Raw genomic sequence first — 24322 nt, 5'->3', positions numbered from 1 at the left:
GCGTCACAGTAGCTGAAGGAGAGGAGGAAGTAATTGTCCTTACGTTTGTGATGCAGGCAGAGCTCAGCCACACGCAGTCCGTGTCACAGAGCAGCCTCGTCCTTCAGGTGCTCTGATGTCCCCAGGGTGCCCAGCCCTTTTGATGAGGGCAGCCCCACAAGGCCCTTGTGCCTGTCTGCCCACGGTCCCGGGTGCCGCTGGAGTGCCAGCCTGCCCAGGGAAGCGGGCCACTCTGTCAGGGAGCCCTATACCTTAGAAATGGACTGGCAGGTAGTCGGCGTCACTGCTGCTGCTCTGTGCTTGGTCACATTAGGTCACGTCTCATCCAGGTTTCCCTCGTGGCCAGCTGGTGGTGGTCAGTCCTGTTAGGGAGCAAGTGGGCGAGACCACCTTCGTCGACCGCAGTGGAGTCGGTTGTGCGGCCGCGGCAGCTAGTCTTGGGGGAGGAGGTATCTTTGCCTGCCCGCCTTTGACAACCAAGTTCCACGCGGTGCTTGTTGGAGCTGAGGCATTCTTATTGGTTCTTTTAAATAAAGAAGGCGACCGCCAGAAAGACACACCTGGAGAGAAGGCCCTATCTACCTTGGCCCCAGAGGGTGCGGAGAAGAGCAAGGCCATGTCACTGCCTTTGTGCCTGCTTTCTTCAGCTCGGGGTCTAGCGCAGCGGTGCTCAGCCTCCTGGCCCTTTAAATCCAGCTCCTCCTGTGGTGACCCAACATAAAATTACTCTCGTTGCTACTGCATCACTGTCACGTTGCTACTGTTACGAATCACCATGTAAATATCTGATCTGCAGGATGGTCTTCGGCGACCCCTGTGAAAGGGTCGTTTGACCGCCAAAGGGGTCGCGACCCACAGGTTGAGAACCGCTGGTCTAGATCCTTTGGTTTGCTGACTGGTTTGGGTCTCCAGTTAAGCCCTGACTTTGTAGTTGTTTGAAATTACAAAATTAAGCTCCACAAAGTTGTCCTTGCCACTTTTTCCTGGCATCTGAGTCTCAGCTCCGCCTAGCACGTGCTCGTGGCACTTGTGACGGGACCCAAGGGGAAGCACCCACTCAGGATGGTGACTTGGATCTGCCACCCCTTCGCCTGCCGCACAGGGACTTAGGTTCCTTTTCTTTCCTGCTCTCACCGCCACTTCAACTCCCCTTAGCGTGCGTGCAGCAACTCGGCAGGTAAATTTATTAGTGTGTCCCGGGCAAGGGGGCGTAACAGTGCCTTTCCCTGCAAACATTGGGCACGCATGTGTAGAGCATATCCTAACACCTGGGTGCTCCAGCTACCTGGACAAAGGGGGAGTGCTGCAGGATCTCAGGCTGCCTGACCGAGACTTGGCTGTAGGAACGTCAACTGCAGGATCAGGTCACAGAGGTGGATGGGGATGGGAGAGAGGGCTTCTGCTACAACCCGCCTTCATGGCTTCGTAGGTTTGCCAGGTGTCTGCGCACGTCTGTTCCAAACCGTCGCTTCTCCCAGAAGCCTCTGGAGTCTTCAGAACGGCCTGGCTCTGCAGGTGGGGCTCAGGTCACTAACAGCGAGAGTCAGGAATACAGTGAACACCTTTTACAGCCCCCGAGTGAGTCCTGAGGGCTCCGAGCGCGCCTGCCTCCAGAGACGGTGCCTCCGAGGATGAGGTCGCTGAGATGTGACAGCTGAGCTCTTTGTGCTCTGACATCTCACCTCCTGCCTGGTGAGGTCCCTGCCATTGTCTGCTTGGAGGTCTGTGGGTGCTGTCATGCTGTGCCAGTGAGAGAGCCTGCCCCTGCGTGCAGGCAGCTCCCCCAAGGGGTAGCAGCGTGGCGTCAGATGGCGGTGGTGGCAAGGGCTGGGGTTTCCCAGAGGATTGTTGGGGTGGCGGGTGTGTGCATTTGAATCTATGCCCTTTTCTCCCCTCCTCCCCCCAGGGGTTTTCTCTAGCCTCTCAGCTGGAAGGGGAGAGTAGGGTGGCGTTGCTGTGTTTCTTGCACACCCAGTGGGCACATTATAAGTCCCGCCCCAGCGGCTCAGCCTGGCAGTGCTGAGGGACACATGTTCCATTCATTCCTTCATTCTACAAATGCTGCGTCCAGACACCTACTGTGTGTCAGCCACTAGTAATACGGCCACTCTGACTGGAGTGAGAGGCAGCAATCCTGTGACATCTGCGTTGAAAACGCGCCATGAACCAGACCTCTCAGCACCTCACCCCCACGGGGACCTTTCACTGAACAACCTCAGCAGCCCCGATGGTCTTCACAAGACAAAGCAGCGGCGGGCGCCCCGGAGCCCCCCGTGGGTCCTGCCCATTCACGCAGCCCCGCCCCTCCTGGGGATCGGCTCACCTCCTTCCCTGTCCCCTGGACAGCTGTGTGCTGCCCTCCTGGACCCGTGCCCCTCCGGCCCTTGCCTGGCCTGTGCCCTCTGTGTGGAGGGCTCCTCGCCATCTCACAGAGCTCATCCATATTCTAGACAGGCACCCACTTCCCAGTTCTCCAGGGTCTGGGTGCTGTCTCCTGGAGGGGTGAGCCCCCATGGGCAGAGGATTTGTTTTGCTAGCCTCTTAGTCCCAGTACCTGTGTCAGTGCCTAACAATAGTAGGTGTTCAGTAACCATCTGGTGAATGATAAAAGCCCCCAGGTAGCCCTGATCCCTGTGAGGAGAGCTAAGAAGGAAACGAATGAGGAGCAAGGTGGGCTGTGTGAGCTGGGCTGGGGAAGCTGCAGTTAGCTGGGCACAGAGGAGGGTAAGACCCGGAGGGCGGGGAAACGCGTGGGAGCAGCGGGGCAGAACCCCTGAGGGTGTTCCCGGAACTGAAGGAAGACAGCAGAGCTGGACTGAGGTGGACAGCTGTGCTGCCCCGGGAGCTCCACCAGCCCGTGCCCCTCGAGTGCCTGGACATCCCAAGGGCTCTGCAGCAAGGGGACCAGTGCCCCAATGTGCTTTGTAAAAACAGGCTTTATTTCTTACAGCAGTTTGAGGCTCACAGCGCTGAGCAGAAAGTAGAGAGTTCCCGTTGATCCCTGTCCCATCGGCCTGTCCACTGTCACCTTCTCCACCAGAATGCCCCGTTGGTGACGTCAGTGAACCTGCACTGATGTGTCTTTGTCCCCCAGAGCCCACAGCTGGGAGCTCCCTCTTGGTGTCCACTCGCGGCATTTGCACGCGTGTGCCCCCATGTCACACAGAGTGGTCTCACTGCCCACTGCTGGGAGAGGGGGGTCCTCCTGCAGCTCGCCCCCCGGTGCCAGAACCAGGGCTGCCGCTCTCTGTCCGCAGTGCTGGCCTACATGCAGCTGCTCGAGGACTACTCGGAGCCGCAGCCGTCCATGTTCTACCAGACGCCGCAGAACGAGCACGTCTACCAGCAGAAGAACAAGCTGCTCATGGAGGTGTACGGCTTCAACGACTCCTTCAGCGGCGCAGACCCGCCGGACCTGGCGCCGCCCCCCGCCCTCCCTCCCAAGCAGCGGCAGCTGGTAAGCAGCCCCTCCCAGGCCCCTCCCTGCTGCCAGGGCCACAGGCCTCCAGGAACCAGAAGCACCTCCTCCTCCTCTGGGCAGGGGCCTGGGCTGGTGTGGAACCCCCGTCTCCCACATGGGGCTCTCACTTCCCCTGCGCAGCACCCGTGCAGCCTGTCTCCTCCGCTGCTCCCCACCTGGGCGTGGCGGTTCCTTTCCTTCCTGAGCAGCCATGCAGCTGGGACTGGCTTGAACTCAGAATGTTGCTTTCTCTGCTGACAGTCTCTTGCATTTTTTTCTCTCTTCTTTGGCTCCAATATAGATTCCCAGAAAAGAGGGACTCAGAGCACAGGGCATGGTCTGTGTGGGGCCATCTGTGGCCCATTTACATAATGGGCCTAACTAGACAGTGACTTACTCCTCCCCCTGGCCAGGGGTGCCCATTGGAGCAGGATGGCTTTAAACAGCCACGCTGTCGGGCATGGCACCTTCCTCCTCTAAAGAGCACCCTGTAAGGCTCCACGCAGGCCGGGAGCTCAGCTCTGCACGGGCAGGCTGTCCTGGCAGGCTCAGCCAGGCAGGAGAGCACCTGAGTGTGCCTGCTGCATGCCTCTAACCTCTCTTAGCTGCCAGTTTACTAGCCAAGCGGACTCTGGTCAGGCACTAGAACCCAAGCATCCTGCCCAGCCACGCTGTCCAGAAGAGCACCCCGCAAAGGGTGTTCTCGCCTCTTTCAGAGCTGCACGTGCTATTTTGCCCATTTGCTGGCCTGCCTGGTAGTGTTTTAACAAAGAGGGGGCCGGGGTGACCAGCTGGGCCATCCTCTGTCCATCGCCAGAGGCCCTGACGGTGCTGCCTTGACTTTTCTGGGAGGCAGCGGCCAACTGTAGGACAGAGGTCCCTGGGTCACTCCTCCCAGCCACATGGGGCTCGGCAGTTCTGTGCTTGGGGCTTGAACCCACACCCAGCCCTAGGGGTCCCCGAGCCTTCCCAGCTCCAGAGGCTCCGGCAGACCAGACAGAACCACAGCCAGCATTTTGGGAAACAGCCTGTCTACTGGAAGAAAGGCCAAGCTTGGAGTTGGGAATCCTGGGTTCCAATCCTGCCATTAACTAGCCATGATCACAGGTTGTGCTCAGAGTCTCAGTTCTTTACTGTCCTGCCCATCCCATGAGCGCCCGAACATGCCAGAATACGAATGTAATTGCTCTGAAAATCTTTCAGGAAGGGACCTTCTCCGCGGGAACATAAACACTGCCCCAGAGACCCCTAACCTAAATGTTTGCTTAAATGTCTGGGCCAGATTTCGTTGAGATTTGAAACCGGCCCCTCTGCAGTGTCCACAGCTGCCCATCCCTGTCCTTGGGCATCTTCTCTGTACCGTGGAGCCACAGGCCTCCGGGTGTTTGGGGACAGACCCCTAATGAGCACATGAGGAGCCAGCCTGTCAGAGAGCTCCCAACCTCACCTCGCTGGCAGGGCGTCCTGAGGGGAGCCCGGAGAGAGCCTGGCAGGGCCTGGGAACTGGGCAGACTCCACTTGAGCACCTCCACACACGGGTGCTTTCATGGGTTTCACATGATCCTCCCCCAGCCCGTCACCCCACTTCCAGTAACGAGGCTGCGAGCCGGAGAGACTTCCGCATAGCCCACCGCTAGGAGCAGAAGAGTTGGGGACAGCTCCCAGGCACATGTGTGACGCCCTCTGCAGGCTGCTCAGCACACCCTCTCAAATGCAGACTCAGGAAGTGTTACCCACTTTACTCACAAAAACGGGAGTAATAAGTACTCAGGCCTGTTGGCACATGTACCTGTGGAGGGCATGGTTCTAAGTGCTTTACGTGGATATCGCCCTCCAAGGTGTTACCCCTATCTTTCCAGATGAAAAGCTTGAGGCCAGGGAGCTTTAAGTAATACCCAAGGGCTTCCTTAACACTAGAAGGACTGAAATTTTGTATATACCTATATTGCCCAAAAGCAGTCAAAATGACTGCATTGTGAAAGAATAATATCGGAGCACTCTTCACTTATGTTCCTTAGCTTTTCCAATAACTCACTTCTATTCGACATTTCTTTCATGAATTTAGGGCGCAAAAGAAATAAAATAAACAACTTATTAGAACAAGTATCACTGCATAAAGATTCGAATAACAAGTACTAGTTTAGCTTATTGAGCAACTGCAACTTTTCAAGTATCGACAATTTATCATGTACTTGTATGTTATCATGTGACGGTAATCGAAAAAAAATGAAAACTGTTATTTCAATACAGAGCCGAACTGGTCATATAAGAAATTTACTCGCCAAAGCCGGTTTGGCTCAGCGGATAGAGCGTCGGCCTGCGGACTGAAGGGTCCCGGGTTCGATTCCGGTCAGGGGCATGTACCTGGGTTGCAGGCACTTCCCCAGTGGGGGATGTGCGGGAGGCAGCTGATCGATGTTTCTCTCTCATCGATGTTTCTAACTCTCTATCTCTCTCCCTTCCTCTCTGTAAAAAATCAATAAAATATATATAAAAAAAAAATTTACTCAATTCAATAATAAGAGTCATTTGATTATTTAAAATTTCCCAAGCAGTCAAAATGACTGCTTTTGGGCAATATAGGTATAACACATATATATATACCAGAAATGGAGGAGGAGGTAACTACAATTATTAATAAACACATTTATATGTTGTACAAAAAGTCACAAAATTCTAAGACATTGTGTCCTTATATACATAATTGTTTTTCTAATTGAAATTAAAAAGCAGTCAAAATGACTTCCTTGGGCAATCTAGTGTTAAATGGCAGGGCCCAGATTCAAACCCAGGCAGCCCAGCTCGATCTACACTCCACTGAAGGACAAATGAGTCCATGGTCTACACCACCAAGGAGGGCTGGGGGCCCTGAGTAGGTGGGAAAAGGGACTCAAGCGCACTAGGCCTCTCTTCCCCCTCGCACCACTTCCAGGAGACACAGTGTGTGAAAGTTAGCTTTAAATCGATCGTAAGGAAGCGAAGGAGGGGCCAGGAGCCTTGGAAGGTGTCTCTGATCCCCAAACTGAGCCAGGAAGCATCCCTCTCCAGAATGTCCGAGCAGAGTGGGATTGCAGCCTGCTTAGCCTTTGTGCATACACGCCTGACTGTTCTCTGCTTCTCTCCCTCCTTCCCGTCTTCTCTCGTCCCTCTGTCCAGCAGGCCTCTTGTGCTGCTTCTTCCTTCTCCTCTGTCTCCTACTGTGTCCAGCAAACTAAAGTGGCCTTCACCCCCGAGGACGGCAGTGCCACTCAGGGCCTCAGTGTGTCCGTCTCTAACTCCTTTCTCAGCCGGCACGGCAACTTGCCCGTGCCCTCGGTGAGTGCTCCCTGCCACTCTTTCCTCGGAAATGGTGGATGGTCTTCAGTTTGTAGCCGGTGCCCTCCCGACGTGTGGGGCTGCTCATCGCGGACTCTGCCCTTCTGCAGACCCCTGCACCGGATGGGGTAGGGGATGCGGGGTGGGTCTCTGTGCTCGAGACCGTGTGAATGGGGGGTGCGGGGATGGGCAATGGTGGTGGCCACACTTGCAGCCATATCACTCAGGCATCTCCTGCAGAGACGTTCTGGCCTTTTTGTTAAACGGGAATATTCCTCACAAAGGAAGCAAAGCCCAGGAGAGCAGGCTCTGCCAGGGCATGAGAGATTGGAGTTGGAGGGCTGTGTCAGTTAGCTTTTGCTGTGTAACAAACTACCCCAAAACGTAGTGGCTTCAAACAGCCGTGACCATTTCTCATTGCTGAGAACGCAGGTTGGGAGGGCAATGGTGCTGATCTGGCCCAGGCTGCCTTTGGGTGACTTGCTCGCATCCCTGGAGCCTCAGCTGGGACAGCTGGGCTGACCGCCATCCACACCCTCCGTCCGCCTCCATCAGGCCCGCCTGGGCTTGTCTAGGGCAGCTGGCAAGGTTCCCAGGGATCAAATGGAAGCGTGGAAGGTATCTTAAGACCTGGCTCAGACCTGGCACTCGGCCACTTCCACTGCATTCTCTCGGTTCAGGCACAAGGCCAGCCCGGATTCCGGGACTAGGGAAGTGGATGTGCCTCTTCGTGGCAGTTGCTGGCAGAGGGGATATTTGCAGCCATTTTTGTAAATAGTATTCTTCCGAGACGTAGGGACACTAGCTCCTTAGGAAGCATAGTGTTGTCTTTCACTGGAATCCACATCTGTCCAAAAACCTCAACAGTTGCCGTTCCCCTTTAATCTGCACCCGTGAAACTGGGGGGCGGGCGGGGGCTGGGGGACAGACTTAGGGAAGGAGCCACGTTCGGGACCCTGCAGTCAGCTGCTCCTTGCGCTTTGTTCGTCCTCCCGCCTCCGTCTCCTCCCTGCGTGAGGATTCACACGGTGAGCTTCGGGAGTCCTTCCTGCTGCCCTTGGCTTGGGGCTCGGAGTCTCACATGAGAGCGCGGGCAAACTCCTAAACCTGCTGGCACCGCCCTCTCCTCTAACTGCAGTTGCCCCGGGGACCTTCCGAGACCCAGCCAAGCTCGGGGTCCCGGTTTGGTGGTTCCCAGGCTGCATTGCTGGGCACCATCCAGTGGCTGTTGTGAGGACCTTGGGGTGCAGCCTTCCTCTGGGTGCCAGGGCCTAGCTCACAGAGCTCTCCGCGTCCCTGCACTTGCCATGGAGAGGGAACACTCCCTCCTACCCCCCCCCCCCCCCCCGCCTGTGCACAGACACCCTCTGTTTCCGTAGCAGGCACTCTGGCAGGCTCCTTTCACAGATCGTGCAAAACTTGGCCCTCAGACAATCCCAGCTCTTGACTGTATTTGCCCTCTATGAACAGAAAGTAAGTGTGGATTATCCTAAGAGTATCTACAAGGTCCCTTTTGAGCAGTTTGGGGTCCCAGGGCTGTCAGTGCACTGGACTGTTTGCTATGGCATGAAAGGAAGTAGGAGGGTGTTTTAACTAAGTTTGGGTCTGAGGGAGGCTGAGGCATCCAGCATCAGAAATAGATGAGGTGCTCAGCACCAGCTCCAAGAGGAGCCCAGGGAATGAGCTAAGGAAGGTGCTTGTTTCGTGGAAGGAAGGCCACCCGCCCCAGGCTCCGGAGCCGTGGGCGTGGCCTGAATGTTTGGAACGCTCTTCACGTGTCCTCTCCACTCTAAGAGGAGCCCCAGACAGAGGGCTCGGCATGCTCAGAGCGGCCCTTTATTCCCGACTTTCTTCATCCCTTGGTCATCAGTCTGGTGTGGAATTCTGAAGGGTGCCACTTGGAACACAGCATGGTCAGATCTGAAGGCAGCTCACGCTGTCCTTGGCCCAGTGACCTGCCACTTCGACCAGAAGATTCTAACCATCGAAAACTACTTTGCCAAGGGAATTTATAGACCATAAACCTCTATGGACCGATTTAAATGGAGGTGGGCGCCGGAAACACATTGCTGTTCCCTCTTCCTGGGACCCCCAAGCACAGGGCCTCTCCTGGCATGGGTCAGGCAGCAGGAAGGGCTGAGGCCGCAGGACAGCGCCATCGTCCTTGTAGGGTTCAAGGGAAAGCACGTGTGAAGAGTGTAACTTAGTACCAGACGCGCTGCCGGCATTTGGTAAAGAGGGAGGTGTTACAACTTTATTATCACACTGTGAGGCTGCTTCCTTTCGGTGGTAGTCCCGGCTGCTTTTCCTCGAGGCTGTAAGTCCTGTAAGGTTAGGGCCTGGACTTTACATGCTTGCAAGCGTGGTACAGAGCTCAGCGCGGAGCAGCAGTGGCAGGTGCTCCGTGATGCTGACCCAACCCAGAGGACCTGCTTCACCCACAAGCATGAGCCCTGACCAAGGAGGCCAGCAGGGCTCTCCTGGCCCCATCACCCTGCTTCCCAGCATCTCATCAGAACAAGCCACTGCTGACTCGTCACATGACGGCCTCTGTTGCCATGAATCAGATGCACTGCTCAGGCTGTGGCCAGGAACCCGGCTTCTTCCTCATTTCCCTCTGCTGACCCAAGAGGCTTTGGCTGCCAGCTGCCCGAGAGTTTTACAAATAGTTCCTCTCTGCTGGGCTCCTCGGAGTGTTCACCTGGGGCCTTAATGCCCTTCCTGCCAAATGCCTGCTTGTGTGGCCAACGGTGCCTCTGACGTGCGAAGTCTGATCTGGGCTCCATCCCACAGGGAGGCTTGACACAGCCTTGGGGAAGGAGGTGCATGCAGACCAGCACCCCTCCTGGGTTTCCGAGACCCTCAGGGACCACCTGAGCCCAGGGACCAAACGGTTAGACTCCTGCCTCTTTCATTAATGCTCAAGGCACTTTGGGTGGTCAGTGCTCTTGGACCAGCTTTGGACACAAGTGCTGCAGGGGACTTGTGGCTCCATGACAGCTTGGCCAGGTGCCGCCCCGGTCCTCAGAAAAGTTATGTGGGACGTGAGCCCTAAGAGTTCTGTCCACACATACTTGCCTCTACGCTCATGTTCTCCAGCGTCCTGTCGACCTGCCAGGGCCCTTCCTGCCGCTCTGTGATGGAACACTTGCCCATATGGCAGAGGTGCAGACACCAGATGGAGAAGCCGAGCCATTTGCTCAGAGCTTCAGTAAGAGCTAAGGTTAGACTCCAGGTCTCCATCGTGAGAAATCGTGTTGACATTTACTCAGTGCTGATTTGCAATCAATATTGAGACCTGGGAGGGCTGGGTGAGAAGTCCACACATTGGCTGCCATCAGAAGGCCTTGGTGGTGCCCTCCCTCCTGGGAGCACGCGCACACCTTCCTTCCCTCAGCTGCATCCATGAACTGAGGGTCCTCGAGAGACTTGCAGCCAGGGGAGCATTGGGCAGCGGCAGCTCGTCCGGGGCTAACCCACTGATCCTGTCTCCAAGGCCCCTCTTCTCTGACTGCTCAGTGAGCCAAAGCAGCCCAGCGGGGCCCTCTTGCTGCTTCTCTCCTAAGCCCTTCCTTGCTCACTGTCCCAGCTTTAAAAGCGGAGCCTCAAAACCAAAAGGAAAGAAGAGGCCTTTGTGTGCGTGTGTGCGTGTATCTCCAGGCTCTGGATAGAGCTCTAGGAATAAGTGGAAGTTAGAGCCCCTGCATGCTGTTCAAATCCAAACTGAGGGAAATAGTCCAGTCAGGTTTCTAGAAATGAATGCAAGTCTTTTAAACGGTGGTAAACCTTTCTGTAAGGAGTGGTGCTGTTGGGGTCAGTCTTCAGTGACTGCAGAGCGCCCTCCAGTGCGTTGGAGGTTTTTGCACAAAAACAATTAGCCGTGAAACCACTGGCCAAAATGTAATGTTTTCAAGGAAGATGTTGTGATTCAGGTTGCAATACTTTGTCAGATGAGAAGAAAAGTACTAGGTCTCTACTCTTACCTGTCCTACTACCTAAAATTCTCCCGTGCAAGAGAATCGTGTCCTCTTTCATCCTTTATTATAAAATCCACATTAGAATTTTCCAGTGGTTTTAAAAAATAGACTCCAAGAAGTTTATTTAAAAATAGAGAGGACACAAAGCCAGCACTCTTCCCTGCAGCCTACCTCCTGGGGTGACAAGCAGTGTCGTCAAGGGTCCTTCCTGGTGACCTAGACGGGAGCGATCACGTCCCATCTCGGAGAACCAGGTCCACGTGCCTCTCTGCAGGCGTCTCCTCCCTGGAGATCAGGGAGGGGTTGTGCGATGGCCGCAAGCGGACTTCCATCCGAGGGAAGTAACTTGGGCCCACACTGTGTGGGCGCTCCGTGGAGCAGTGGCAGTGGCAGCTCGGAGCCAGGGGCCAGTGCTGAGCTGTGTCCCGGGGGAGAAAGCCCAGACCACACAGCAGCAGCTTCCCTCCAGTGTGTTTTCTCACACGTGGTGGGTAAGAATCGGAGCCCAAAGCCAGCTGTCCAGTAGCTTGTCTGTTTTGCTAAGTAGCATCCAAAAACACTGACACCGTAAGCCTTGATTGAGCCAGGAGCATGCAGTGCTGAGCCATCTCCGCGCACCCTTCACGACAGGAAGTCCAGGCGCGGAAGTGATTGCATTTCCTATCATTCGTGGGGCTGAAGGTTCTGTAAAGCTCGGCACTCGTCACTGTGGAGCAGCCGTTCCGAGCACGGCCTGTGGCTCCGGCCCACACTGCTGGCACACCCCGGCCTTCTCGGACGCCCTCAGTCTTCCTTCTGTTCAGAGGAACCCAGTGGCATGGCATGTTGGGGGATCAGGGTTTTCCATTGAAATATCTGCTTTCTTGCCAGCACCACACAGGGCGCCTCCCTGGTCATTTTTCACTCCAGGACTTTAATGGAAAGCAAGTGTCCAAGAAAACTGGTACCCGGCCAGCTTCGGTGACTTGGCTTTTTAGGCTGTGAGTGGCCACGTGCTAACATGCAAGGTTGTCATCCCTTACACTCAGAGCCCTTGGTCCCCCCAGGTGTGTGTTTTCCAGGGTGAGTGTGGTTCTGGGGTCTCCTGAGGGCAGATCTCTGCCTCCTGGCTTTGTAGTCCATCCAGCCAGGCTCACTGCCTTGGCACGCTGGTCGTCACAGAAACTCAGCCAGGAGAGCTCGCGTGGTTAGGAGGCTGGTCCTGCAGGGCTATGGCTGGCAGTCAGGGACTGTCACGTGCTCAGGACACTCGCTGAGTGTGAGCCATCCCCACACATCGCCCAGGAGCTGAGCAGTGTGGTACAGGTGTGTGGCCTGTCCTGCCGCCTGTGGAGCCGTGTGGTACAGGTGTGTGGCCTGTCCTGCCGCCTGTGGAGCAGTGTGGTACAGGCATGTGGCCTGTCCTGCCGCCTGTGGAGCCGTGTGGTACAGGTGTGTGGCCTGTCCTGCCGCCTGTGGAGCCGTGTGGTACAGGCGTGTGGCCTATCCTGCCGCCTGTGGAGCTGTGTGGTACAGGTGTGTGGCCTGTCCTGCCGCCTGTGGAGCCGTGTGGTACAGGTGTGTGGCCTATCCTGCCGCCTGTGGAGCCGTGTGGTACAGGTGTGTGGCCTTCCTGCCGCCTGCTTCTTCCTCTTTGTCGTCGGGACCAGACCGCACTTCATGTAGTTTAAGTGAGATGCTTCATGCAGAACCTTGGGCACCCATCTGACCACCAGGGAGCATTCAGCAAGAGGAGCTGGTCATCATCATCATGAGATAGTCCGTGTGGCCCTTTGAGGGACTATGTGATGTTGGGGGGGGTGCCCCCTCTCCTAACGGCGCTCCTTCCCAAGAACTGGCTCTGGCGCTCTAGCTCTGCAGAAACCTCCGGTCCAGAAGGCAGCCACCTCTGTTTTAGACCCTCAGCCCCGCCAGTCTGCGCGGCTATAAATAAAGCTGCTGTGGAGAGGCAGCCGTCCCGTCAGAGGCAAGGCCGGGCACCAGCCAGACCCTAAAATAAACTTGGGGCTCTGCTGAAGTGGTGTTTCTGTCCAGCGGCCAGCTCCACCTCTCTCCCTGCTCGCATGAGTAAATAGGATCGTGCGGGGCCTGGAAATACTCCAGGGAAGCCGGAGAGACCAGGCTTGTTGAAAATGGTCTGATGATGAGCCCCGACGTGGCCCTCATGTCTGCAGAGCCCCTGGAGAGGCCTGAGCTTTCTGGTGATTAGAGAGCAGCCCCTTGCAGCTCTCCGCCCTCAGAAGGTACTCCTCCAGCTTGGCTCCTGTCCTAACAGGACTGCATAGCTTGAATACCAGAGCTGCTCAGGAGCCCAAGGGAAAGAGGGAGGGAAGGAGGGCAGGAGGGCGGGCACTTACTCCTGGAGATGCAAACCTCCCCCCTTTCTCCTTGGTGGCTGTCCCTCCCCTGCAGTGCCCGCCCTGGTGCTGCGGGAGCCTCCTTCCCCAGCTCCCTCTGTGGGCCTGCACCTGGGCAGCGCCTGATGCTTGTCTGCTACCCTCCACCCAAAATTGAGACACTGCGGAGTCAGGCAGTGTTCCAGGCGCTCCAGGAATAGCGCGAGAAGCAATCCCTAAGTATTCCTCCGTCCGGCACATCTGCTTGGCCCTGTTACATGCCTCAGCTCTGCTGTGTGCAGTGGTTCCCAGGTTGGTATTGGGAGGGCAGTGACGTGGATCGGGTGCTTGTCACGGGCCAGGCCGAGCTCAGCACTCACAGGGCGTCACCATTAAATCCACACAGAGCCTGTGCCAGAAGTGCCATTGTTTCATCCCAGGTGCATGTGGCTTGAAAGTGTGCCCTCCGAGCCATTACCCTGTCGCAGCTCCCAGAGAAGGCCCCAGCAGTGTGGGAGCCGCCACCCTGAGCTTGTCACATGAGACCTGTATAACAGGCCACATGATCAGTGAGGAAGCGTGATGCGTTGTGAGCACACAGCAACTGTTGTGTAAGTCGGGCTTGTGTGGCAGGGCCTGCTCAGTGCTCAGTGAGCTTGCAGGGGTGGGGTCAGGAAGGAGAGTGTCGGGACTCTAGCAAGAGCTGGCTTTTTTGTCTCGGTCCATTCCGGCTGCTATTTGTTAACAAAACACCACAGACTGGGTGGCTTGTCAGCAACAGAAATGTGTTCTCACAGTTTGGGAGCTGAAAGTCCAAGATCAGGGTGCTAGCATGGTTGGTGAGGACCCTCCAGGCCCCAGACTTTTCACTGTATCTTCATGTGGCAGAAGAGCCAGCCTCTCTCTGGAGCCTCCTTTTTTTTAATGGATTTTAGAGAGATCTGTCAACTTGTTGTCCCACTTATTGATGCATTCATTGGTTGATTCTTGTATGTGCCCTGACCGGGGATCAAACCCACAACCTTGGTGTATCAGGATGACCCTCTGACCCACTGCACTAGCGGCCAGGGCTCTCTGGAACTTCTTGAGGGCGCTGTGGCCACTCAGGCTCCACAGCCATCAGCGCGAGAGCCGCTGGGCTGGGGTGTGGTAGTATTTGACTTTCAAGGGGTAAGTCCAAAGAGGTTTACTTACCCAAAAGGTTCAACGTGAGTCAGTATGACCCGGGGTCTGACGGTGATGTTGAGCTTAGCCACCAGGCTCCTGAAGGACCGGAGGCATCGGTTGGGAGAGTGACAGCAGAGGACGTGACCGCCTTACAGAGCAGGACCTGCTGTCCTTGGGGCGTCCTGCCGTGGAGACCCTGAGGACAGCGCTGGTCAGCCTCCAGGCCTCTCATGGGAGGATGCCCAAGGGGGAGGTTGGTGGGGGGGGAGGTACTAGGCCAGAGGACCCGGGGCTGGTTGGGCCTGGTCCGGGGCCTCCACGGAATTACTGTGAGCAGCCTGTCAGAGCTCTGCTGAGTTAATCTAATGACTTTCTCTCTTGTCTGTTTCCTTCTTCCATCTCCTCGTTTGTGTTTGTTTTCCCTTGGATTCTCTAGTACAAATCTGTGTTTAGGTCCTACTCCCAGGATTTCGTGCCTCACAGCCAAGCTTCCGCACAACCTTTCCTCCCGTCTACCTCCTCTTCCTCTCCGCACTTCCCACCTGTCCACCAGTCTCAGAGCTCGGACCTAGCGCGGCCCGCCGCGGCCACTCTGCCTCCCAGCGCCGCGGACGGGCCTCCTCCGTCTTCTCAGGAGAGCACCTTTCATGGGAGCACTGTCTGCCTTCCTTCCGAAACCTCTCTCCCTGCCTCGCCCCAGACGCCTTCGGTGAGAACTCCGCACACCCGTGCGGGCTGCGTGTGTGCGAAAGCGGTGTCGCTGCTCAGGAAACCTCCGCTCGCGGTCAGGTGTGGGCAGCACGGCTAGTGCAGGTCCCGAGGCGGACAGCCTCCTACAGAGGTCCCGACACCGGGGCTCTGAGTCTCCGCACGTGGGGCTGCGGCCACTGAGAGGCGATCCGTGATGGTGAGCACGAGGTAGAGGACGTGGCTCGTTTTCTGTTTGACTGATGGTTAGAGGAAGGCGCAGAGATCACAGACGTGCCCCTGGCTGTGTGTGGTCTGAGTGCGGGGCCTGCTCTCCTGTGCTGGCCACGGGCTGTGACCTTCCTCCGCGCAGGCAGGTAGGGCCAAGCAAACGCAGGCAGGGCATCTTCACGGCTGCCTCTTTCCCTCCATTATTCCTCCCCCACGCTGGGGACCCTGCTGTCCCCACCACGGCAGAGTGGGGAGGTGCACCTCTGAGGGCAGTGAATGGCCCGGGCCTCTTGGGAGAAGATCCCGCAGGAGGCGTGTGTCCCCTGGACACCAGCACGAGGTGGCCAGGCAGCTTTGCTCTGACCTGCGTGCACGCGGCCGTCTCCTCTCCCGTGGAAGGAGGTCCCAGCTGGGCTCCCACAGGCTGCCTGCTGGGCCCGAGGCCGGCTGGAGGCCGTCACATGGTGCTTTCCTCTCATCCTTCTCCCCAGAGTGAAAATGCCAGTGAGGAGGCTGGTGGGGGTGAATACGTCAGTCTGTACTCCTCTGGCCAGAGCAGCGCGGAGCTGGCTCACTCTCGAGGAGTAAGTAGCCTCGCGCTGCCTTGTGCATGCGGCCGCCTGGCAGGACTTGGCCCAGCTTCTGTCTGGCTGCGCCTCTCGGTTACCAGCAGGCCGGGCCCCGTGGGAGAGGACGTGGCTTCTGTGTAGGTCTTCCCGTGGCTTCCGCTTCCGTGCGTGTGGCACTCCTGGAGCCGGGCCGGTGGGTCTTCTGGAATCTGTGGGGCTGCCTGCTGATGGCCTCCCACGCCCGTGTGCTCTTGGCACTTCCCTCAGTCCCAGCTTCTAGTGTTGAGGTCCACCCTCCATCCCTCCCCCACAGGGAGGCTCTCTCCCCACACGGAACCTTCCACACTGTCGCCCCTCTTCCTGCCCAGCACCCCCTTCACCCCTTTGCCAGCTGCTCCCCTGGCAGTGGTGAGTCTGGCAGGGAGCCCTGTTGTGCCTCTGCGCACCTCCCTCCTGAGGACCACCTGACACGGCACGTTCTACCGCTGTCCCCACTCCCGTCGAGCCAGGCTCAGCAGTTCCGTTGGGGGGTCAGCTTCCAGGTTTTGCTGCAGCAAAACATGAGCAAGTTCAAAAGCCTCAAAAATAACTCTCCCCAAGGGAATCCCCACAGGGTCCTAGACGTCCACACAGGCTGCCCTGCTTAGTGTTAGCAAGTCCCTAGAGCAGCGGTTCTCAACCTGTGGGTCGCGACCCCTTTGGCGGTCGAACGACCCTTTCACAGGGGTTACCTAAGACCATCCTGCATATCAGATATTTACATGATGATTCATAACAGTAGCAACATGACAGTTATGAAGTAGCAACGAAAGTAATTTTATGGTTGGGTCACAACATGAGGAACTGTATTTAAAGGGCCAGAAGGTTGAGAACCACTGCCCTAGAGTATTGTGGGATTTTCAGTGCAGTGGGATTGGACCTTGTGTGTGGGAGCTTAGCTATTTCTCCCCTGGAGTTCTCACCTCACCTATGCCCTCCGGTGCCCCGCCCCCCGCCCCTGGCATCATCCTGGGCTGGCCCTCCAGAGCCTGCCCCCCACCTGGTGCATGCTCCATGCTGACCACTTTTACTGGAACTCGCTCCATGACGATGTCCCATAGGTTCTTGCTGCCGTTCTGTGCTGGCCTTGGTGGCAGACCGGGGATGCCGAGTGCTGTGTTGTCGCTGAGCGTGGTGGGCGGGTTCCCAGGAAGAAATGAGGCTGCTGGAGGAGGGCTGGCACTCATACACGGGAGCAGCTAGACCCTTTGGAGCCAGCCCTGGGAGGCCATCGAGCACTCGGTCCTGGGCCCGGTCTTTAGCCAGGTCCGCGAAGCTCTGCTGCCCACCCACAGGGCTAAGGACACAGGTTTGGGAGGTAGAGAGCCCTGGGTTTGAGTCGCTGCAGCCTTCTAGCTGTGTGGTCTTGGGCAGGGCCCTTCATCTGTGTGTGTGTGTGGATGGGCAAGATGACACGAGCTAAGGGACAGGGCCTCGGCGTGGCAGCAGTGCTTGGCTGAGCTTTGCTGAGTAATATCGACTGTGACATCCTTTCTCCCACAAGGTGGTTGGGATGGCTTCATCTCGGTTGGCAGCTGGCATGTGTTGTAAGCAGTGGCACCTGCACGGTCCCAGAGGCAAGATGCTAGTTGAGAGGCCCTGTGATGTCTGTGCAATGAGCCGCGTTCATGGGCAGCTGGCTCACATCTTGGACCCTCCCTAGGAACCTACACTCTAAAGCCACCTGCAGGCAGGAATGCTGGGAAGCAGATCAGCCCCGCATGGGCACCTGTCAAACCCAGCACTGGCTTCTCTTTTCAGGAATCGCCAGCTGTGAGAGATGGACATCCCAGAGATCCCTCCTCGGTCGGCAATGCCCCCGGGAAGGAAAGCAGAGATGGAGAAAGGTAGGGCATGATCACGGGGGCCCGGAGTCTGCTGGCAGGAGGCTCTATGTCCATGTTCTTTCTTTTTTTGTGACTCTCACTTTGACATGCTCAGGGTAGAAAGCATGAAAGTACAGAAAAGTGCAAGAAAACAGGAAAAAATCACAAATAACCCACCGTGAAGGCCTTCATTCTGTCCTGCAGTCAGCCATTACTTGTTAGTCACCTGCACACCGTTATCCACCTTACTGACTGCCGTGGCGGGCTTTTGGGTCCTAGGCAACGTCCACGACCTCATCCAAGTTCAGGTGAAAAACATCCCCCAAAGTTTTTACGTTTTATAGATGCACTGTATATAGTGTATTCTTAAACCATTTGAAAGTAAGTTACAGAGCGACTCTCAGCTCCTAAATACTCCGCATGCCTCCCAGAAATTTTAAATGCCTACCTGATGACAGTACCATGTCACGTCTAAGAAAATAATACACTTCCTCATATCAGCACACTACCTGACAGGTCCCTGATTCTCCCTAAATGTCTTGTACAGCTTATTTTTTTGGAACCAAGATCAGTCAAGAGTCATCATTGCATTTAGTTGTATGTCCCTTTCACCTCTTTTTTTTTTAATATATTTTATTGATTTTTTTATAGAGAGGAAAGGAGAGAGATAGAGAGTTAGAAACATCTATGAGAGAGAAACATCGATCAGCTGTCTCCTGCACATCTCCCACTGGGGATGTGCCTGCAACCCAGGTACATGCCCTTGACTGGAATCGAACCTGGGACCTTTCAGTCCGCAGGCCGACGCTCTGTCCACTGAGCCAAACCGGTTTCGGCCCTTTCACCTCTTATAGCATTTCAGTGTTAGCATAATGCAGGCCTGATCAGGTCTGAAACGGTAGGAGATTTCTCTAGTGTGCTCTTACAGGGTATACTGAGCAGGGCGTGCACCCGCAGCTTCATGATGGCACCTCTGTGGAATGTTCCATGCACAAGGTGGGCAAAAGGAGGCTTACAGTTATGAGTACATGAAACACAGTTTATTCTTGTATTGTTATTTAATTACTAGAGGCCTGGTGCACAAAATTCTTGCACGGGGGGGGGGGAGTGCAATACCTCAGCCCGGCCTGCACCCTCTCACAGTCCGGACCCCTTGGGGGATAGCGCCTGCTAGCTCAGGCCCGCAATCCCCAGGGAACGGGCCTAAGCTGGCAGGCGGACATCCTGCTTGCAGTCTGGGACACCTCATTCCTTACCGCCCGCCTGCTTGCTGCTCCTTAGCGTTCAACTCATTGCTCCTTAGCACGTCCACAGAAGCGGGAGAGGCTTCCACCACCACTGCTGCACTTGCCAACCATGAGTCCGGCTTCTGGCTGAGCAGCGCTCCCCCTGTGGGAGCACACTGACCACCAGTGGGTAGCTCCTGTGTTGAGCGTCTGCCCCCTGGTGGTCAGTGCACATCATAGTGACCAGTCATTCTGATCATTCCGCCATAACAGTCGCTTAGGCTTTTATTATATAGACCTGAGGCCTGATATATGAAATTCGTGCAAGAGTAGGCCTTCGTAGTCGTGGCTGCCTCAGCCCTCGCAGCCCCGGCTGCCTCTGCCCTTGCAGCCCTGGCTTTGTCCAGACAGTCCGCTGTTCTGCCATTCGGTCGATTTACATATTACACTTTTATTATTATAGATTGTATTCGTTTCCATACAAACAACTGTAATCCTACTTTTGCCCACCCCTGTTTCAAGCTTTTCCTCCCTCTTTAGGCCAAGGTTCAGCTATCTCGGGGGTCCTGGGTGTAAAGCTAGGCCATACCCAATGTCATTGTCAGGCCCAAGCATAAATGGTTGAAGAGGTGGTAAAAATAGCAAGAGACCGAAGAAAACGATCAGAAAGCATCCTATAGGGGCCCAGCCTGCTCTCAGCCGCTGTTCTGTGTCCACAGAGAGCCTGATTCACCTGCCGGCCAGGGTCCCCGGGTGCTGAGCTTCACACCTGGTGGCAAAGTGTGCCTGTGCCACACGACAGCCCCTCGTGGGCTCCATCGAGCTCATGGGGCCTGAAGGTGCTGTTTCTCAGAGTCCCAATGGCCTTGGAAAGGAAGCAGAGGGTGGGCACACTTACTGGTTAGAAACATTGCTGGGATGTTGTCCTCTTTCCATAAAAGCCACCCCCAGACAGCCTTGACAGAGAGACGGGACAGGGTTCTTCCCGGGACCACGCAGTGTTGCTCTGGCCCATCCTTGTTGGTTCAGGCTTCTGTCTTAGACACTTAGGGTTAAAATGTGGCCTGTGACCACAAGGGCAGCCAGTGCCCACAGGATCCATCCTGAGAACCCTAAGCATAAATGGGGAATATGGGAGAAAACTCAGGGAAAGTAAGGCATCTATAGACCCAGTGCCCATGTCCCCCAAATGCCTCCCAGCCACCCGCTGCTCCCCTGTTGGGGGGGCCTCTCCTCCCCCTTCACCGGCCCACTCCTGCTCAGCTCTTCAGTCTCGGCTTGTCTGCCCCACCCTCAGGGGCTTTCCCTGCCCTTGAGATTAGGCTGGGACCCTGCTTGTTTTTTGTTTCCTTTTTAAATATACATTTTATTGATTTCAGAGAGGAAAGGAGAGGGAGAGAGAGATAGAAACATCAATGATGGGAGAGAATCATTGACTGGCTGCCTCCTGCACAGCCCCCACTGGGAATCGAGCCCAAAACTCGGGCATGTGTCCTGACCGGGAATCAAACCATGACTTCCTGGTTCATAGGTCGATGCTCTACTGAGCTACGCTGGCCAGGCGACCCTGCCTGTTTTAATGTCTGTGTCTCCTGCTAGACCCAGCGCCCTCGGACAAGTGCAGGTCTGCCAGTTCACGCTTCTGCTCAGTAATGGCCCTCGGCAGCGACACGGGCAATGGCACTAAGGTCACGCGAGCTCTCGCCCATCCTGCCTGGCCACTTGCTGTTTGTTCCTCTCCTTGAGCACTGACCGCACACGGTGGCCTTGACTGAGTAACTGAGACCAGCGCTGAGGGAAATAGATCAGTGGAACCTTCTCCATCCCCTTGCTTAGCCCTTCTGTTTGCCGCTGGGTCATCCAGGGAGAGCAGAAATGTCCCACAGTCGCCTGGCTCCTGAGGGCGGCAGGCAGCAGGTCTGGCTGTCACTGTAGCTGTGATCAGGGCTTGCCCAGGGTGGTTCCCACGGCCAGGGCTGCACAGCTTCACTTGACCTCATGGAGCCAGGCCTGTGGCACTTGCAGCACAAACCACTTGTCCCTCAGGGCCCTGAAGTCACCAGATGGTCCCGAATCAGCTCAGTCGGAGGAGGAAGTGGACGAACTGTCCCTCATCGACCACAGTGAGATCATGGCGAGGCTGACGCTCAAGCAAGAGGTGGGTACCTCGCAGGCCTTGGTGCAGAGTCTGGCCGGTGACTAGGGTGAGGGGCTTCGAGGAGAATGGAACCGGAGGTGTACCAAATAGAAGGGCCCAAGTGCGGTGCTGCCCCTCCAAGGTGGCTGCTGGGATGTGGGCTCCGTGCACCTCTTCCAGCCTGGCTTAGCGCCCCAGCCACCGTGGGTGCCACCAGGTCCTGGGCAGAGGGATAAGTAACAGGAGAAAGTGCCGTCCCTTCTCTGAACACCTGGCCAGTGATCTTGGGCAGGTTAGCGGTCACCTCTGAGCCCCAGGTGGATGGTTGTGAGAACGAAGTCCATGTAAGGTGCTCGGCACAGGGCTGTGGTGGGTGCGCCCGCGTGTTATTGATAGAGTGACCCACCAGTTCCAGCAGGCGAGACACAGCTGTTGGGGTCTCAGACTGCCTCCACCCTGAGCTTGTCAGGACAGCTTATTGGCAAAAACAGTCCCCAAGCCTGTCAAATCCAGGGGAGCTACCCTGAGAGAGGACTGTGTCTCCCCCTGCCCTGCGGTGCTGGAGACGCTGAGGAACGGCAAGAACATGGCCCGCCCTGAGGGTGTAACCACGATCCTGGGCTCCTACTCGACGCAGCACAGATGCAGACACATGGAGGGCGGATCCCGCCCTTTGCACACTGGGCGGGCGGGCTGAGCCGGCCCGGCAGGCAGGGCTGACGGGGGCGTGGACAGCGGGCTCCTCTACAGGAGAGGTGCTGGCTCGTGACCCTTCCCAGAAATTTCTTCTGAACAGTCAGGTCATGGGCATAGCCACCCCCACTCTTAGCTGGAAATCCCAGGCACATTGAGGACGAGCCCAGGAGTGAGAGTGAAACCCGGGGGGCATGTGCGTCTGCAAGATCGACTGGGGAGCCCGCAAGCGAGGTTGTGCTCCTGTCACAGCAAGGGCGGCCGGACCCTGGTGGCAGCTCTCTTTGGCTCCAGGCCAGGTGAATAAGTTAAGGCCTTGGCGTGCTCACCTGGAAATAAGGCTGTTTCCTTAACTGGCAGGCGTCAGTCCTAGAAGCAGTGTCAGGTGTAACATAAATGCCTTTGTGACACTGTACACTCTTCTATGAAGGGCTCCCCAGAAGAACCCGTGACATGACAAGTGACGTCTCCCACCTGGGAGCAGATACAGATTTAGGGCAGCTCGCTGCTGCGCTGGGAGCATGAGCAGCTCGAAAGAGTCCCGCTGCCTCACTTTTCCTGGGAGAGGCTGGTCCGGTCCTGTCTGCCTCCCCTGGGGTCCACTGTCCCCCCCACCCCACCCCCCCTCGTGTGTGAGAACCGCCCTCCTCGCCTCCCTGACCCATGGGTTGGTGAACAGGGACGTGTCTCAGAGCAATGTGCCCCAGGCCGACAGTGACTGGGCAGCCTTGGGGCCAGCCACCTCCCAGATGAGTTCCACTCTGTGCTTGTCTCCCAGTGGAGCAGGGTGGGGGTAGGCGTGCCTGGCCTCCGCAGCGTGGCCACACTGGTCCCGGCGGAGGGAGAGGGACCTGCGGTCTCTGGCACAGCATCGTCGTCGTGCCATCCCTGCCGTGGCTCTGAAACGGGCTTCTCCGGCTGCGCTGTCCTTGCAGGGTGACGACGGGCCCGACGTCCGGGGAGGATCCGGGGACATCCTCCTGGTCCACGCGACGGAGACGGACAGGAAAGGTATGGCAGTGCCTCTGCGGTGGCCTCTGTCCGTATCAGCTCCCTGGACCTGGGCGCGTCCTGCCCTCTCCCGCCCTCTCCCGCCCTCTCTGCCAGACCTGAGTGGATCAGGAAGCAGTGACCCTGGGTCATCGTAGTTGGAGCCGCCTGGGGAAGCAGCAGTGAAAGCCAGGCCTCTGCTTCCCGCCTTCTTGGAGCGTGTCCCCCCGTTGGTGTGAGGTAGTGACCCCAGGACCCACAGGGGTCGGGAGGGCAGGTTTCAGGTGCAGAGCTCAGCTCCACAAACGGTACCTCGAGTGAAAACGGCTCCACAACAGTGTAAGGTAGCTCGCAGGTGGCTTCTCAGACTTTCCCCGATGTTTGCGTGACATTTCATTGCAGACCAGATGGGGCTGCATTCACGTTCGCCCAGGGGCTTCAGCCCACAGCAGGGGTGCTGCCTCCCCGGGACGTGTTCCTGGCCCCTGAGGGGGAGGAGCCGCCTGGGGGCCCCACGTCAGGCAGGAGAGCTGCCCTTCCACGCTGCGTTCGGCCAGGGAGAGGAGGCCCGAGGAAGGCCTATGACCTTGGTCGGGACGGTGACGCTCATTTTCCTTTTACATTGTAAAAGTCATTGTAAGAATAATGCAACCACAGTGCCGAAGTAAGGTGTGGGAGGAAGTAAACATCCTAGCCTCTTGAAACCATAACTCCCCAGTTTAGTTTTTGTAGATAACCAAATCCCTATGTTTTATAGCAGATTTCTCAAAATATGATTCTGTAAACTGTTAAATTATGAAAGTAGTACAAGGACAATATTTACAATCGCAGAAAGTTTGAAAAATAGAAAAAGCAGAAATGGCTCCCACAGACTCACACAGCCACTGTCTTGCCCTCCAAGGTGTCCCCCCTGGTGTCTTCTGTTTGGGGCAGAGCCCAGGCCTGGAGACAAGTCTGAATCCTGGCTGTGCCTGGCACAGACCCGGGTAGCCACTGGGCACAGCTCCCCTCTCAGGCTCAGCTTCTGAAGAGGTTGGTAGTGCCTAGAGAATGTGATGATGGAACGCACGGACACGGAACACGTCTGCACAGAGGGGGTCTCTGGAATGTCCCCTCTGGGCCTTGGGGACAGCCGTGGCCCTGCTCTGCAGGGAGCCCTCTGGCCTCCGCCGGCAAGAGGACCGATTTTCCCTTTTGCCCAAAGGACAGGGCTGAGGGGAGCTGGCTTCAGTTCTCAGCTCTGAGCAGCGAACTCCGCTGTCCTCCCAGTGCAGCCAGCTGTGTCCAAGGCCAGAGGGGTCCCGCAGGCAGGGCAGCCAAAGACTTGCAGTTCCTGCCAACTGCCTGGGCGAGGAGGCGAGGAGGCGCCATAGCCAGCTGGGCTCCTGCTTGGTTTTGTTAATGGAAAGACTTTGAGGCTCCAGGGCTCCAGAGCCATCTGTACCTGGGACGGATTGCTGAGGCCTGGGCCGCGCAGCCAGCTCCACAGGTGCCTTCCTGCAGACCAGAGACCACACCAGTGGCTTTGGACTGGGAGGCCCTGCAACTCCAGGCTCCAGGCGTGCAGACGTGGGTCCAGTCTTCCAGAGCAGGCGTTGGCTTGAGCTGGACCCATCTCGCTTCCTTGCCCACCCTGTGAACAGAAGCCCAAACTTGACATAGCGGGTGG

The 24322-nt window shown here is 56.7% G+C and overlaps 1 protein-coding gene across 3 annotated transcripts in view; it reads left to right on the top strand.

Annotated features, from left to right (window-relative positions):
• The window catches only part of RAPGEF1 (Rap guanine nucleotide exchange factor 1), a 111090-nt gene that overhangs the window by 74730 nt on the left and 12038 nt on the right, over positions 1 to 24322 (top strand). For 2 of the 3 annotated variants that reach the window (XM_059658360.1, XM_059658361.1), the window contains exons 11-17: positions 3258 to 3457; positions 6617 to 6775; positions 14692 to 14964; positions 15665 to 15757; positions 17543 to 17628; positions 20880 to 20991; positions 22599 to 22674. In XM_059658360.1, coding sequence (XP_059514343.1) covers positions 3258 to 3457; positions 6617 to 6775; positions 14692 to 14964; positions 15665 to 15757; positions 17543 to 17628; positions 20880 to 20991; positions 22599 to 22674 — 999 coding nt within the window. The remainder of the gene's footprint in view (positions 1 to 3257; positions 3458 to 6616; positions 6776 to 14691; positions 14965 to 15664; positions 15758 to 17542; positions 17629 to 20879; positions 20992 to 22598; positions 22675 to 24322) is intronic. The other variant, XM_059658362.1, reaches the window with a different exon arrangement.

This window comes from Myotis daubentonii, chromosome 11 (genome assembly GCF_963259705.1).
Source record: "Myotis daubentonii chromosome 11, mMyoDau2.1, whole genome shotgun sequence".
Lineage (NCBI taxonomy): Eukaryota > Metazoa > Chordata > Mammalia > Chiroptera > Vespertilionidae > Myotis > Myotis daubentonii.
This window is presented reverse-complemented; position numbering and strand designations above follow the sequence as displayed.